Source organism: Glycine max, chromosome 4, assembly GCF_000004515.6.
Source record: "Glycine max cultivar Williams 82 chromosome 4, Glycine_max_v4.0, whole genome shotgun sequence".
Taxonomy (NCBI): domain Eukaryota; kingdom Viridiplantae; phylum Streptophyta; class Magnoliopsida; order Fabales; family Fabaceae; genus Glycine; species Glycine max.
The window spans coordinates 8196271-8210791 of record NC_016091.4 but is presented as its reverse complement, the minus strand read 5'-3'; the positions used below and the strand labels follow the sequence as shown (position 1 = coordinate 8210791).

At 31.1% G+C, this 14521-nt stretch overlaps 1 protein-coding gene across 3 annotated transcripts; it reads right to left on the bottom strand.

Annotated features, from left to right (window-relative positions):
- Positions 1-4941: 4941 nt before the first annotated feature.
- Positions 4942-8890, bottom strand: LOC102668102 (transcription factor bHLH143). 3 transcript variants are annotated; one of them, XM_006578204.4, is made up of 4 exons: positions 8304-8890; positions 7351-7967; positions 6890-7048; positions 4942-6787 (listed from the first exon to the last, which is right to left on the bottom strand). In XM_006578204.4, exon 4 carries the CDS (start codon positions 6768-6770, stop codon positions 5673-5675), a length of 1098 nt encoding a protein of 365 aa, XP_006578267.2. In that variant the 5' UTR covers positions 6771-6787; positions 6890-7048; positions 7351-7967; positions 8304-8890; the 3' UTR covers positions 4942-5672. The 3 variants fall into 3 exon arrangements, with proteins under 3 accessions (XP_006578267.2, XP_025983988.1, XP_040870823.1); XM_026128203.2 differs by lacking the exon at positions 8304-8890 and adding an exon at positions 8204-8276; XM_041014889.1 differs by having other exon boundaries at positions 6890-7967; positions 8304-8536.
- Between the last annotated feature and the right edge of the window lie 5631 nt (positions 8891-14521).

Genomic DNA, 14521 nt, shown 5'->3' with positions numbered 1-14521 from the left:
ACTACAACAAATCCAATAAGATTTACTCAAATATTTAATCAAGTAAGTTACACCTATAAGGATTCCTCTTATGGAATTCACGAATCACACTTGATTAGACGATTATTCTTTCGACAACTAGGTCATGCTAAGTATTCAGAAAATTTAATTGAATATGAGATAACAAAATTGAAAAATGAAGAAGACGTGCTAAAGGTGTTAGCACACTCCAATTATTGACCAGTGATCGAAATAGGAGAAGACATGTATCTTGCACAACATATTTCAGATCATAATTGGTTTAGTCATATTTGCGTTGTAATTGTATTTTTTAATATGTTTTATTATTTTCGATTATCATGTTAGTTACTACACTTTTTGAAATTTTATGTTTATTTTATAAGATAGATGTATCAATTATTTTTTTCACTGTGTTTTCTAATTTGTTTTAATACTACTAACTAATTTTCTTATTTTTTAATTAACGAACATAACAAAAAAAATATCTACAACACATAAATTTAACTACAAAATTACATACAACATAACTAAAAAATTGTACTCTAGTTTTATCCATTTTTTTTTATTTTTCTTTATCTATATATTTTTCTTTTAAAAAAATAAAAAACAAAATTATAAAATTTAATTTAATAAATAAGTAATTTTAAAATCAATTTAAAAAATTATATAATATAATATTTTAAATTAAAAAAAACAAAAAGGAGAGAAAATATGTTCATTTGAGTTTGTATTTCTCAAATCTCTTTGGTCACGATCATTTACAAAATGGTATACATTGGGAAAAAAACAAGAAAGAGTATATATTCACGAGAAAAACTGATTGTAGTCCCATATTTTTTTTTATTAAAACCCAAAATTGAAAATCTTTATATTTTTTTAATCATTGATTACATTGATAAAAATTAAGAAGTTAGATTTAAGTGAAATTAGTCACTTTGACTTACTGTTTTTACTTAAATTATAAGTAAAAAAGCAAAAATATTTTTTATATATTTAAGATATTAATATTTTTTTCTTTCAACGTTTTATTTATAAAATAATAAGAGAAATTTAGAAAGAAATATTACACAAGAAACATAGTCATTGAACATGTATTTTGCTAAATATATGATAAAATAAAATATATTAGAGTGATGCATTTTATTACAGGACAAATAAAAAATATGAAATGTTATTTAAGATGCTTCTTACATTTCTAATAAAAATCACTCATTTTCATAAATATTTTTTGATTAATCCATTTTAATAATTAATTTTTATTTTTAATCTATTTTGGTCAAATGCGTACATATCCAGTGTGAACCTCTGCACTTGTATTTCTGGATTTTTTTTTTTTACATTTTTTTAATATACTTGAGATGTTCTCGTATTTTTTTTAATTTTTAAGAAAAAATACTTTTAAAAACTTTAATATTTCAGAAATACGTAAAATTTTCATATTCTCATAACTTATATTTTATAAGTAATTTTTAATCCTTAAAATTTTGGGTAAATTCATTTTTAGTCTCTTAAATTAAAAATAAATAGGTTAAATTATAATTTTAATTTCTCTATAATTTCAAATCACTGATTTTGGTCCTCTATTTCTAAATCAAGATATTTAATCTTTTATTTCTTAAAATAAATAATTTTAATAATTCTGTTGTTTGATTGTCTAAAGTCAAATGTTGAGTTTGATGTTAACGATACATTTATATAAATGATTGATATGATATTTATGTTATAAAGAATTAAATAAAGTAAAAAATAAAAAAAGAATTTAAAAAGAGTAAAACTTATTGACATTTAATTTAAAGATAAAACAAGATATTTATTTTGTTTAATTAATGTTATAAATACTATCTTATTGGAGGGTTATTAATTTTTTTAATTATAAAATTTTTTAAATTCAAATAAAATATTAAATATTTAAATATATTTAATTTCACGTGTATTTATTTATTTTGTAAAAATTTAATTTAATACAAATTAATATATTATTATATATAAAAAATTGTTCTAAGTTTATTATAATTTTTTTTAAAACAATACATGAACTATATATAGATTAACTTTAAAAATTATTTATGTAATTTATATAAATTACGTAAATTTAAAATAATATTTAAATAATCTAAAAATTTAAATAATAAAAATTTATTACTTTTATAATTAAAATAAATTCTGTATTATTTATATATAAAAATAAATTTACATAATTTTCATAAATTACATAAAATAATTTATATATTAATTTATGTAATTTTCTTGATTTATATAATTGGTTTTAAAAACTTATTTACTAAATAATTTATTACAGTTAAAACAAAAATATTAACATGTAATAATTTATATAAATAATTTATATATTAATTTAAGAAATTAAAATAAAATATGTAAATTATTCAAGATAAAAATATACAAAATACTATAAAAAAATTATATATTAACTATTTTTTTAATTTATAAATTTTTATATCTCGAAAACAATTAATGATTAACTCATTATACATATAAAATAATGTTTATATAGTTAAATAAACAAAACAAATATTTTAGTGGTTTATTACTTTATCTTTTGTGAATTAATTTCTACTAAGTTCCTTTTTTATTTTTTTACTTTCTTTAATTCTTTATTACATAAGTGTTACATCAATCACCTTGCCTACATAAGTCATTCCTCAACACTAATATATCACATAAAACTCAATATTTGATTTTAAATGATCAACCAATAGAAGAATCAAAATTATTTATTTTAAAAAATACGAGACTAAATGTTTTGATTTAAAAATAATGAGACTAAATTGTAGATGTAAAATTATAAAGAGATCAAAATTATAATTTAATCAATTATATATTATAATTTCTTAATTTTTTTTAAAAAATAGTAGACCTTAATAGCCAAACAAAGTTAATGAAAATGGTTAAAGTATTTAAAATATCTTCACTAAAAATTCTTAATTGCTTAACTTTAAGTAATGTTTCTCAAAAAAAAAAAAACTTTAAGTAATGTTAGTTAACTTTTTTTTTTACCGTTGAAGCAGATATCATGGAGTTACGCACATATCCAACGTGCACCATTTTTGGGATTTCTTTATTTTTTTACACATTTTTTAATACACGTCGATATGTTATGGTATTTTTTTTATTTTATAACATATTTTTATACGCGTGAATATTTCGGAAATATGTAAAATTTTCATAATTTATATTTTGGAAGTCATTTTTATTTGATTTTTTTAAAATATTTGAGATTATTATTGAATATTTAAGGCTTAGTTTTATTTTTATTCCTTAAAATTTTGGATAAATTCAATTTTAGAACTTAAAGCGAACCAAAGTTACTGAAAACGATTAAAGTGCTTACATGATTTAGATCTGACACGTATTCACTTTCAAGTATACATCACCACTTTTGTTACTGTTGTTTGTTTTCGGGAATTATATTTTTTAATTGAGAGACTAAAATGGTTTTTTTCTTAATTTGAAGGATTAAAGATAAATTTACCCCAATTTTCAGGAAAATAATATAATTAAACCCAAATAAATATAACTATAATCATTTGTATAGGTGAATATATCCATCATTTTAGTTGGTTTTGGTTCACATTTAAATGAAGCAGATCAAACTAACCTACTTATTAAGAATCAGGATGTTGTTGCTGGTGCTCTAAGAAACAGGATGTTGTTGCACTCTCTACTTGTGAAGTAGAGTATATAGCTGCTTGTTCAGCAGCATGTCAAGCTTGTTGGTTGTCCTCATTACTAGAAGAATTATGAGTAGTTACTATTGATGCTGTAAAGTTACTTGTTGACAGCAAGTCAGCAATTGACCTTGCTAAAATTCCAGTCTCTCATGGTCGTTCTAAGCATATTGAAACTAAGTTTCATTTCCTAAGAGATTAGATAATCAAAGGAAAAATCAAGTTGGTTCACTCTAAGACAGAAATTCAGTTGGCAGATATCTTCACAAAAGCCTTGAAGATAAACAGATTTAAGGAGCTGAGAATGATGATGAATATTCTAGAGCTTTAGGATTGATTAAGTAATTCCAGCTTTATTATTGTCTGTTGTTGGAATATTGCATTTTGAATCATGGGGGTGTTAGAAATAATTCATAAATGTAATTAGGGGTTAATGAAATTATGAATTGGTAAGTACATATAAATAAGTACTCTTATATTGTAAGAATAGAGTGTGTGGTTGAATAAACAAAGAGAATTAATTTTCCATTAAAGAAAAAGACTATTATTCTTTTGTTCTGTGTGCAACTTAGTACAACAGTTTTCCCCCTTTCTCTCTTCCTTGCTCCAACAGGTTTTCTATCTCACGGTGCCCGTTGCCATTCCTACCCATACCTACTAATCCTGCATGTTGGTCCAGCCTCCAAGCAATGGTAGGTTTCCAATGCGCTGCAGAAGAAGATCAATGAAGTTCCTTCCACAAAACACTGTACAAGATTCTTTCTTTTGTTTGTTTGATACTTACTCATGACTCATGACTATTCAATTTATTCACCGTCCGTGCCTCATTCTCTCTCACGCACAAATAAATGCACCCTTCTCCCTAATAATTCACCGCTGTGGTCCCCCTTCATATCACCATGGAGCCGGACATAACTTCTCATCAACATAGGAATCATCCAAATAACATTTAATAATATTTTAAAGATCTCACCGATAATGATGTAAAGAAATTAGTTAAAAAATTCAATTGGGCAAACAAAAAATGTTAAAGCTTGATAGTAAGAATACATTAAAAATTTCAGTATATACACATTTATAACACGTTTTATAAAAACTTCATTAAAAATATTATTAGTGCACTCTCACCTTTAATTTTCAATGCATTTTCGTTTAGCAAGACCAGAAATTTAAAAACACGCCACTTTCTCATATGATAAATGCATGCATGCGACGTAAATATACAAGCAAAAAGACAACAGTAACACCATCCATATTAAATAACATCAAACCAACGAGATAGTATCATCCAATCCTTTAAGTAGTCCATAGTCATACACCAATAACGATACACACAACACAAACCCATAAATGTAGTAAGTAGGGCACAACTCAGAGAACACAAATATCTGTTTCCCACATGCGTCCTACACTACACTGCTGCAGTAACTATCCCGGAGGAAACTTGTGAACGAGTGTGCCCGGCCAACTGCACCAAGTTACCTCGATCTTTCACAGCCAGTGAAAAAAAAATTCTTCATCTGATCAAACATGACAAGGATACAAAAAGAGGAAGCAAGTTTGGGCCCCATATCAGCGTTCGCTCGTTTTTTGAGTCCTTATCTGGAATAACCAACCACAAACACCCTTCTCATTCAAAATGGTTCACTCACCAATCACCATACTATGGTATGAGTGCTACTTTCTCTTTAGTCTAAGACACGGACCAATGATTCATACTTCCTTTATTGCGCTTGATACACTGAACACTTCCGTCTTTCCTTACACAATCCAACTCAGAAAGGGCTTCAGAAGACAACTTTACTCAGTATTTCACACGTAACACCTATATATGTTGCTGAGCACAAACTTCTTGACAACCACGTCCTTGTTTATTTTGCAGACTCCATGAAGTATGAACAACAAGCAAATCAACAGAACTTACACAATAAAGTACACACTATTTAGATGACAAATAGCGACGTGTGTGGGTAAGAATTCTCCAACTTACAAGGCATCAAGTCTGAGCGCTTGAGCCTTGTGTTTCAAGTTTTTCAAGCAATGTATGGCATCATCGAGAAGCATGGCCGGATCCTTATCCTTCCCACCAGGAATTATGCTCCGCAGAATACTCAGAACGTCGCGTATCTTATCCTTTTTCATCTTCTTATTGCCAGACAAGGATCCTTCGTTGTTATTACTAGAACATCTCGATTCTGCATCATCTCCTGTGGCAGAAGACTTGTTCAGATTCTGAGAGCTGCCGGTATCAATGAGTTGTATGTCATCGTAATAACCATCCAATTGCTTCCTCTTCTTGGTTTTCCCGGCAATGCTCGCAACTTCTTCTGCGGTTTCCCCCCTAAAGGCTTCACAGTTATCATGAGTGGTCATTGTACTCGGAGAGTGCCCTGTGCTAGTAACTTCATCATCATCATCCTCATCCTGGGTAGAATAACCATAGCTGTCCGAGTAAAGCAATGCATTAATTTCTTCGGTGTCTTCATGCATCTCACTTTCAATGCTGGTTTTCAGATTCTCATCCACTTTATGAGCCAAAGTTGGCTCAGTCATATTCACTTTCAAGTTCAAATTCAAATTCAAATCTCTTCTGAAAGAAGGTTCATTCCCCCTCAAATAGTTAGCACCATGCAGTTTTGAATGCCAAGAAGCAAGGCACTCATCAGGATTCCCAAACATAGAGCTATAAACAATAGTCGTTTGACCACCCGTCTGGTCAATAACAAGAAATTGTTTCTGATGGGAGCTGGATTCACCATAGGGACCAATTTTGTCCCCAAAAGTTTTCACATGGTCAGCAGGGGTTTTTCCCTCAGCATTGAAGTTCAGAGCAGGGGAAAATCCTTGTCGAAAGGGGGGCAAACAATAAGACCAACCACTGGGTTCATAGGAATGCCCTAACTGCAAATGAGGCAGTGCAGAGGACACGAAAGCAGGCACTGTCACATTGCTAGAGACCATATTAAAGCCAGGGTTCATAGCTGCAGAAATACCAACTGGCTTCCCCATGTCAAGGGGATTCAAATTTGGTGATTGCCATCCAAATTGCAGATGCGGTACCCAGGTTCCACAATCTCCTCCCATTCAATCAGAACAATCACCTAAAAAATACAGAAACATGTACCATAAAATCAATAATTAAACAACATTAAAGTCATTCTTTGATGAATGAATAATAACAATAGCAATAATGTAAAATATACCTGAAGAAAAAACGATTCCAACTCAATAGCTATTTGTTACAAAAGGTATTTTGTTTCACGAACAAAGAAAACAAATAAAAGAACCGACTGAACCCACCGAAACGGAGCAAGGCAAAACAATTACGTGACAGGTTTGAGTAAATGACGGAAATATTCAGCCTGGAACACAAAAATTAACATTTATTGATATGTTAGTTTGCAGATCACAAGATGTGCACAAATAAAAAAAAAACTTTGTACCCCATTGTCCGGAGGCTCTTCGTTATGCGAAGGTATGAGGGAGGGATATTGTAAGCAGCCTTACCCTTGCATATGCAAAGAGGCTGTTTCCGGATTCGAACCCATGACCAACAAGTCACCAAGGCACAACTTTACCGCTGTACCAGGGCTCGCCCTCTATGTGCACAAATAATATAACAAAAAAAAATGTTGGCCACTGAAAGTTGGATCACATTACATACCTGGCATTCTCTGAGAGGTTGAAAGCATGCTATAACTCTAACTATAATGGTGGAGCTCCCGGCGATTCCATTTTCATGTTTCAATGCCCGAAATCTCGTTTGACTCGCTGCTTGGCACACCATAACTATTTTTCCCAACCCTCTTCAATTCAAAATGCAAGAACCACACTTTTGCTAAGGACAATTATTAATCTGATCACCTCCACGCCAGTGCAACAGGTTTTGAATTTGACTAAAACAAATAACGATGCCTAAAAATACTAAACAAACTGGTACAACTCAACATTCCTAGAAAAGGAAATAAAAAAGGCTAATTAACGAATTTTTTTTAGAGAGAAAGATGAATTTGTGTTTGCTAATGCTACCCTTCAGCTGATCTGACGGACGTAGCAAGGAAGAACAACCAAGAAATTGGATCCCATGGAAACGGCTTAAAGAGAAGATTAAAAAAGGTTTAAATCACACCACACAAATTACAGAATCACTTTGCAATACAGATTCAACGAAATCCCTTTGCGGAATACATCAACAGAAAGACTAGGCCACCACCGCATGCTGCTGTGTCCTTACCCACAAAAAGATAAAGCCACTCCTTCACTCAAAAACTACTCACCAACCTGCAACATGATTATCACATCAGAAACCACCCATTTATTCCCCATCAACATAATCAAAACCAAACAACAAAAATATTAAAACTTTTCATGAATCATCAACCTTACGGAACTGAGACTCAGCTCAATCCACGCAACAAGTTCTCAATTTTGAACTGAAGTTTTTTTTAAAAAAAAACAAAAAGAAAACTTAAAAATTCCCGAACACCAAACTTAACAAAAGAAAACTAATCCTTGACCTGTTGAACAAAAACCATATACCAATTCCAGAATTGCCAATAAATTTTCCTTAGCCTGGGAAACCAAAAACACGGTGTATGCATAAAATGAAAAACTTACTTAGAATAGAGAGAGAACTGAGAAGAGATGGAGATTGGAGATGAATCCTATAACTGAAAAGTTAGAGAGAGAGAGAGAGAGGGAGAAGAGTGAAAAGTGTGAGGAAGGACAAAGAAGAGAGGAACAAGCGTGAATGGCTACAGTCAAAGGTGGAAAGTGGATGTGGAAACTCCAACCCACAAGACAGCACGGGAGTTGAATTATATAGAGCATGCATTGACATATATGCCCTTGATTGAAGTGCATAAAATAATGGAGAAAGCCAACAAAAGAGGCAAAATAATGAATTGCGGTTGCGGGTGTGTGTGTGAGTGGTTTGATTCATACGTCCGCGAGGAAGGGAGTGCACGCAAGGCATTTAAGTTTACAATGATGAAATCACAGTAGGCTTCAATTCAAGCGTTGTGCGCGTGGCGTGGCGTGGCCCCGTGAATGGTTGTATCATATCATGCATGACGTGACCTTGTGAAGTGAATTGTTTTTTGGTTTGGGATGGGGTCAACTAACCCATATGTGTTGTTCTTCACCACACTCTTGTGTTCGAACCAAACCCCCTCCCTTGTCCCCTTTTCACTCCACGAATCCACATCCCCCCATCTGCAAAATCCCATCATGCTTCTTATTCACATATTTTTCTTTAAATGCCTATTATATGTAGCCTCACCAATCACCATAATGGTTGGTTAACTAAACTACATTTGGATATTATTATGTTTTGTTAACCACAGTATTCATACGACTAATTACTAGTAATTAACGTTGCATCTTTTAAAATTCTTCGTAGAAGGAATATACTATATCATGCTTTGGTATTTTCCGCAAACCCTGACTTGTTGACCCCGAAAAAAGAGGACTCTGGCTTAAAATATCTTAACATGCGCAAAAGTTTATTGCCATTGTTAAGTGCTAGTTTTTATAAAATCGTGGCCATTCTCTTCATCACCCATGCATTGACTTTGTATTTCTAAATCTAGATCTAACACCCCACTTGTTCTTCTTACTTCATAACTTTCGTTATTCTAATTTGACTTTTACCGTGGCAAAATTAACGCAGAATATCCAGTCTAGGGTACTTCCATTTCGGTTTTTTAATCAATTCAACATTTGAGCCAATCATCCAAGCCAACACATATATCAGTAATCAATAGGAAAATCTTCACAGTATAAAATGTAACGTACTTTGTCCTAGTGTATGAACAACAACACACAATACACATATAGGGAAAGAACAACAAGAATAGAAAGAAAATTTTTGTAAGAGCATGGAAGGATAAGGAAGTGAAAGGAGGCGATTATGGGGACCAAAAGATGGAAAAGAAGATATGGTATGCAATGTTTAACATGAACAATCAATCATTTTTAGCTTGACCATTCAAACTAGGAATTATACATACATATTTAAATTGAGGAGTACAGACACACCTTTCAACAAATGGTATATCATATCATTTCCCAAACTCGCACTCCACCTGACGGTGTACCTCTCGTGATTAACCATCGATGCCTAACTTTAGGATTTTTGTGTAAAAAGCTCGCTAGCCGTTGGTCCCGCCACGGAATACAAATATACTTTTAATTGATGTGATGCATGTAAGTGTGCCTAGGCCATCAAAATAGTCATCAATATGGTTTGGCCCATTCCAGGGCTCTGCAAGACTGCAACACTTTGATTTAGGTTAAATAGTATCAAATAGGTTCTTGGACAGCAACAGTCACACACTCATGGTAGAAGTAAAATTAGTCTATAATTTAATAAATTGAAAAACAACATATCTTTATAAAAATAATTCCTTGTTTTCAAAATTTCTCTTAGAGAACTAATAAAGACAAGTGATTTTTTTTTCAAAATAAGTTTAACTAAACATGCTTAGATTAATTATACTATAGCATAGGGTCAAAATTCAAATAAGCATGTATTTTATGGTTAAACTAAAAAGTTTAGATCAAGGTGATGCTTTTAATTTTCTAATAACATGTGTTGGATAACTACTATTTATTACTTGGACTTTTAACATGGTTTTAAAAATTAATTTTGATATAAAATTAATCTAATCCAACCATGCTATCGGATAACTTAATTCTTGCAAGCATCTAACTGAGCTGAATTACTCTCCACGGCAGCACTTTTCATGAGAAACAAGGCCAAATAGAACCTTGCTTATATTGGAGTGCATAAATAACTAAATAAAAGAAACCAACAGCACACCACAGGGTGTGGTTGCAGCCCCAATAAGAATATACAACAATGGTATGACCCATGATTTTGTCACCTGAAAGAAATCTTAAGCACAGATAAGATCTCTAGGCACCCAATTAAAAAGGCATTCTAAAAATAGGTTATTAAAATTAAAACATAAGAATATGAATATGCATATTTTCACGCCCTTTTGTTTGGAGTGGAGGGAGCAATAAACGAGTCCAATCAAGTCCTCTCCTTTCATGCCCCTTCCTTTTGGTGGCCCTAAAACAGCTACACTACTACATCCCGTTTAAGATGCAAAGCATCGGATTTCTTTACTTATTTAAAAAATTATTTTGGCATCGATAATTTAATTATCAACAATTATAAATTAAAAGAATTCGTATGCACGTCTGAGTGTTATTTTATCATCATGGTCACTTTATTTGCCTTTTTATTTTTCCTAAAATATAATCCTCTTTTAACATGATGTCAATTAAGCCAGTAACACATTTGTAATGTGAGGAGCATGCTTGTTGTGGACCCCTTAACAGTAGCAAATCCCCAAGTTGTAGTTTCCTTAGATTTTTTATTTATTTATATATAAATTTAGTATACAATTAATTTTGAGAATGCTTTGTAAATAAAGTAAAACATTAACATGTTGACGTTTTTAATAAACGAATATTATATATATTAAATTAATATCCATCATGTTTTTTTGGCATGATACTCGTTATAAAAATAATTCTAAACATTTCATACCATAAAGAATATTATAATTTCGAACATTTAGTATAAAATCATTATTTAACAAATAGTTAATAACTCACCGTATTATTACATATCATCTTCATGTCACTACCAATATACCATAGTAATTTCCTTAATGTGTAGATTAATTATTAGTTTAATATACCTATGTTGGACATTTAAATTTTCATAATAACTCTCTAAGCGCATCCTTTCGTCACTACCCACAAAGAGAAAGTAAATTGAATATGATTCTGTGCAAGGCACTACTAGTAATACAGAACACGTACTATTTGGATATATATACATTAATTTTAACACCTGTCATATTCTTTTCTTTTCTTTGGCACACATGAGTCATGACATATCATATATTCTATTCTATAGCATATTTGCATGTGAGCAAAAAATATGATGTAAGCAATCCCCTCTCGGCTCTCTCCTCTCATGTTATGTTCTCCCTTCTTCTTCCCTTCATGATCTGCTATGCCAGCATGGTTTCAGACAATTCATTCTTGACGTTAATTTAATTATATACGAAATGCATACCAAGTTGATTAATTAGTGCTTCCATTGACAATGTCAACGGGTCAGATGAGCATAAGCATGAATGCATAATACGACATTGTACATATAAAAAAAATGCATAATACGACAATGAGGTCCGCATGTGAGGGAGCTAGCTATAGGATGGAGCAATGAATACATAATACGACATTAACATTAACCGAATCTTTTGTCGATTCTTTATTCCCATCCCTTTTTATCTCGAATTTCGGATAACTTTAGGGATCAGCGAACTCAATATATTTTTCTTCTTTTATCCTTTATTTTATTTGTATTTTCAAGAGCCAGCTTTAATTAATAGATAATCCTCTTTACTAATAGTGTTTTTCTTTTAAAAAAAGCTTCTCTTTCGTCAAATAAAACTATTTTTAATATTGTAATTAACAAATATAAAATGAAATAATAACTTGTGATATTTTAAATATTTTTAAAATATCAGAATAATAAAAACGATTAATCATTACAAATATTCCTGTGACAGGTTTATTAGCAACAATATATACTTACACTTGATTTGGAAGGAAAATCTCACCATAAAAGTGTTTACTGTATGTTAATTAATTTTTAGTTTTCATATAGAATTTCAATGTTAAAATTAGACCATGTGTAACACAAACAAAAATACGAAAACAAAGTATAAAATCATTCCCTCCGTTATATTTACCTAGAATAGAATCAGAAGAACGGGAAAAGAGAAAGAAGACAAGAAAGAAGTAGAGAATAGAAAAAAGAAAAAGAAAAGATAAGTAAACACGTGCTCCACAGGTATTAGGAAAGAAAGTGGTTTGTTTATGGCGCAGATAAACACGCGTCTTACATGTTTCCAGCGACTAATGTTTGTATTAATCACGTTCAACGCAACACTCTCCAATCCCATGATCGCACTAAGAAAACCTACCGTACGTACGTGGGTCACAATCAAATAGATTTAATATATTAAAATTAAAGCATAAACGAGTAAACAATCCAAAACTCATATAATTTTGCTCTATATGAATATTATCTTTAACAACAACTTTGTTAATAATGTTCATTATGATTTTATTTTATTTTCTTTAGAAAACATTTACAACCTTACCCATATACAAGAATCCATGATTAATTTGTTAAATTAAATTAATTAATTACTTAATTTTAGTCTCAATTTCATTTCAAAGTCTTGTGAATAAAAAAAATATGATTAAAAGATAAATATTTCACATTAATATCTTGGTGACTAAAGAAATAAAGACACGGTCCATGATAAAATAATTAATTACTTGCATATATAACTCGCGTGATCAAAGCGCATTGGATGCACGAGAATGTGACACATATATCAGGCTGGCATTGACTGAGGTAGAAAGTGTTTTCATTCTCTTACCTTTAAGCCTCCTTTTCCCACTCAAACACACGATGGAAAGAATAGGTGAAGAAGAAGAAGAAAGAGGGAGTATTTTTCTTTGCTTTGCTTTTTAGAAGGGCTATTACCCATTTAGATGCATTTGAGTTTGGTGGGACATGAGACCATGGAGCCAATTTGGTTGTGGATTCTCCAACAAAAACATCCACGCTTGGAAAGCTAAAACCAACGCCCTCTCCTTATCCACCTCCCCGCACTAAAAAGCTTAGTGGTTTTCCTTTTTTAAAAATAATAATAATAATAACCACAAACCAATGCAAAGTTAGACCAAAAGGCAAGGAGGAATCCATGTCCCCTTCCTCCCTTATTTTTTATATACCAAATATCATCCACTTTCTTAGACTTTTATCCCACCTAAACTTTTATTTAATGTGCACAATTTCTTTCCCTTCAAAGAAAAAAAGGTTGATTAGAACTTTCAATCCTCTCCTTGTATATTTTAGAAAAAGAAACAATTGCGTCGCCTTTTCTTTAAGCTGGTTAATTGAAATGGGTCGATTAAGCAATTATGTCTTCAGGTTTGGTTAGGTGTAATATTTTGATCATCAGTATACACGTGTGACGAGCGTGCTTGCTTGTGATTTTCACGATAATTTCACATTTCAATTACCTCTTCTTCTTCCGACCAATTCAAAATAATATTCAAGTGTTAATTTTGCTGACTCTCGTATATCCTCATCCTAATCCTCCAATTCTTAGAAATTAAAATTTTAGAAACGGCAAAATGCGCAATATAATACATATTGTTTTCCACCCAATTTTATTTTGGTGTACCTACCCAATTTATTTATACAACTGTCTATCTACTTTCTTAAATATTAAATAAAATTAAAACTTATATAGATCTTGAATGTATTTTTTTGCTTAAATTGGAGATCAACATAGCAGTAGTGCTTGAACATAATTGAGTTGTGGGCATGCATGTGTCCCTTAGATGTCAAGAAAAGAAAATATCCTTGGTAATGTAAACATGCGATGTTAAAGGCAATAACTTCACATCTCTTGCACCATGAGTGAGGCATTGAATTGTGGTGGGAGAGTTTCCCTTTGGCAAAGAATCATACGGTTTTTGAAAATGTTTGAATAGGAGGGTGGTTCTAATCATGCCAGTCCCAATTTCGTTACGTTGATACACACTAAGAATCCATCCACTGTTTTTGGAAAGTCAACCCAAAATAGTATATATCCAACTACGCAACTCCACTAAGTTTTACAACCATTTCAAACATGTCGTCTTCTATTTTAGAGAAAGGTGTGTAGAAAAAAAGAATAGGGGTGGAACATGAGAGCTAGAGGGATATATGCACGTGCTTGATA

Excerpts from the sequence above, each read along its gene's own strand:
- LOC102668102 (XM_006578204.4), bottom strand. The coding sequence starts at position 6,770 with ATGGGAGGAGATTGTGGAACCTGGGTACCGCATCTGCAATTTGGATGG.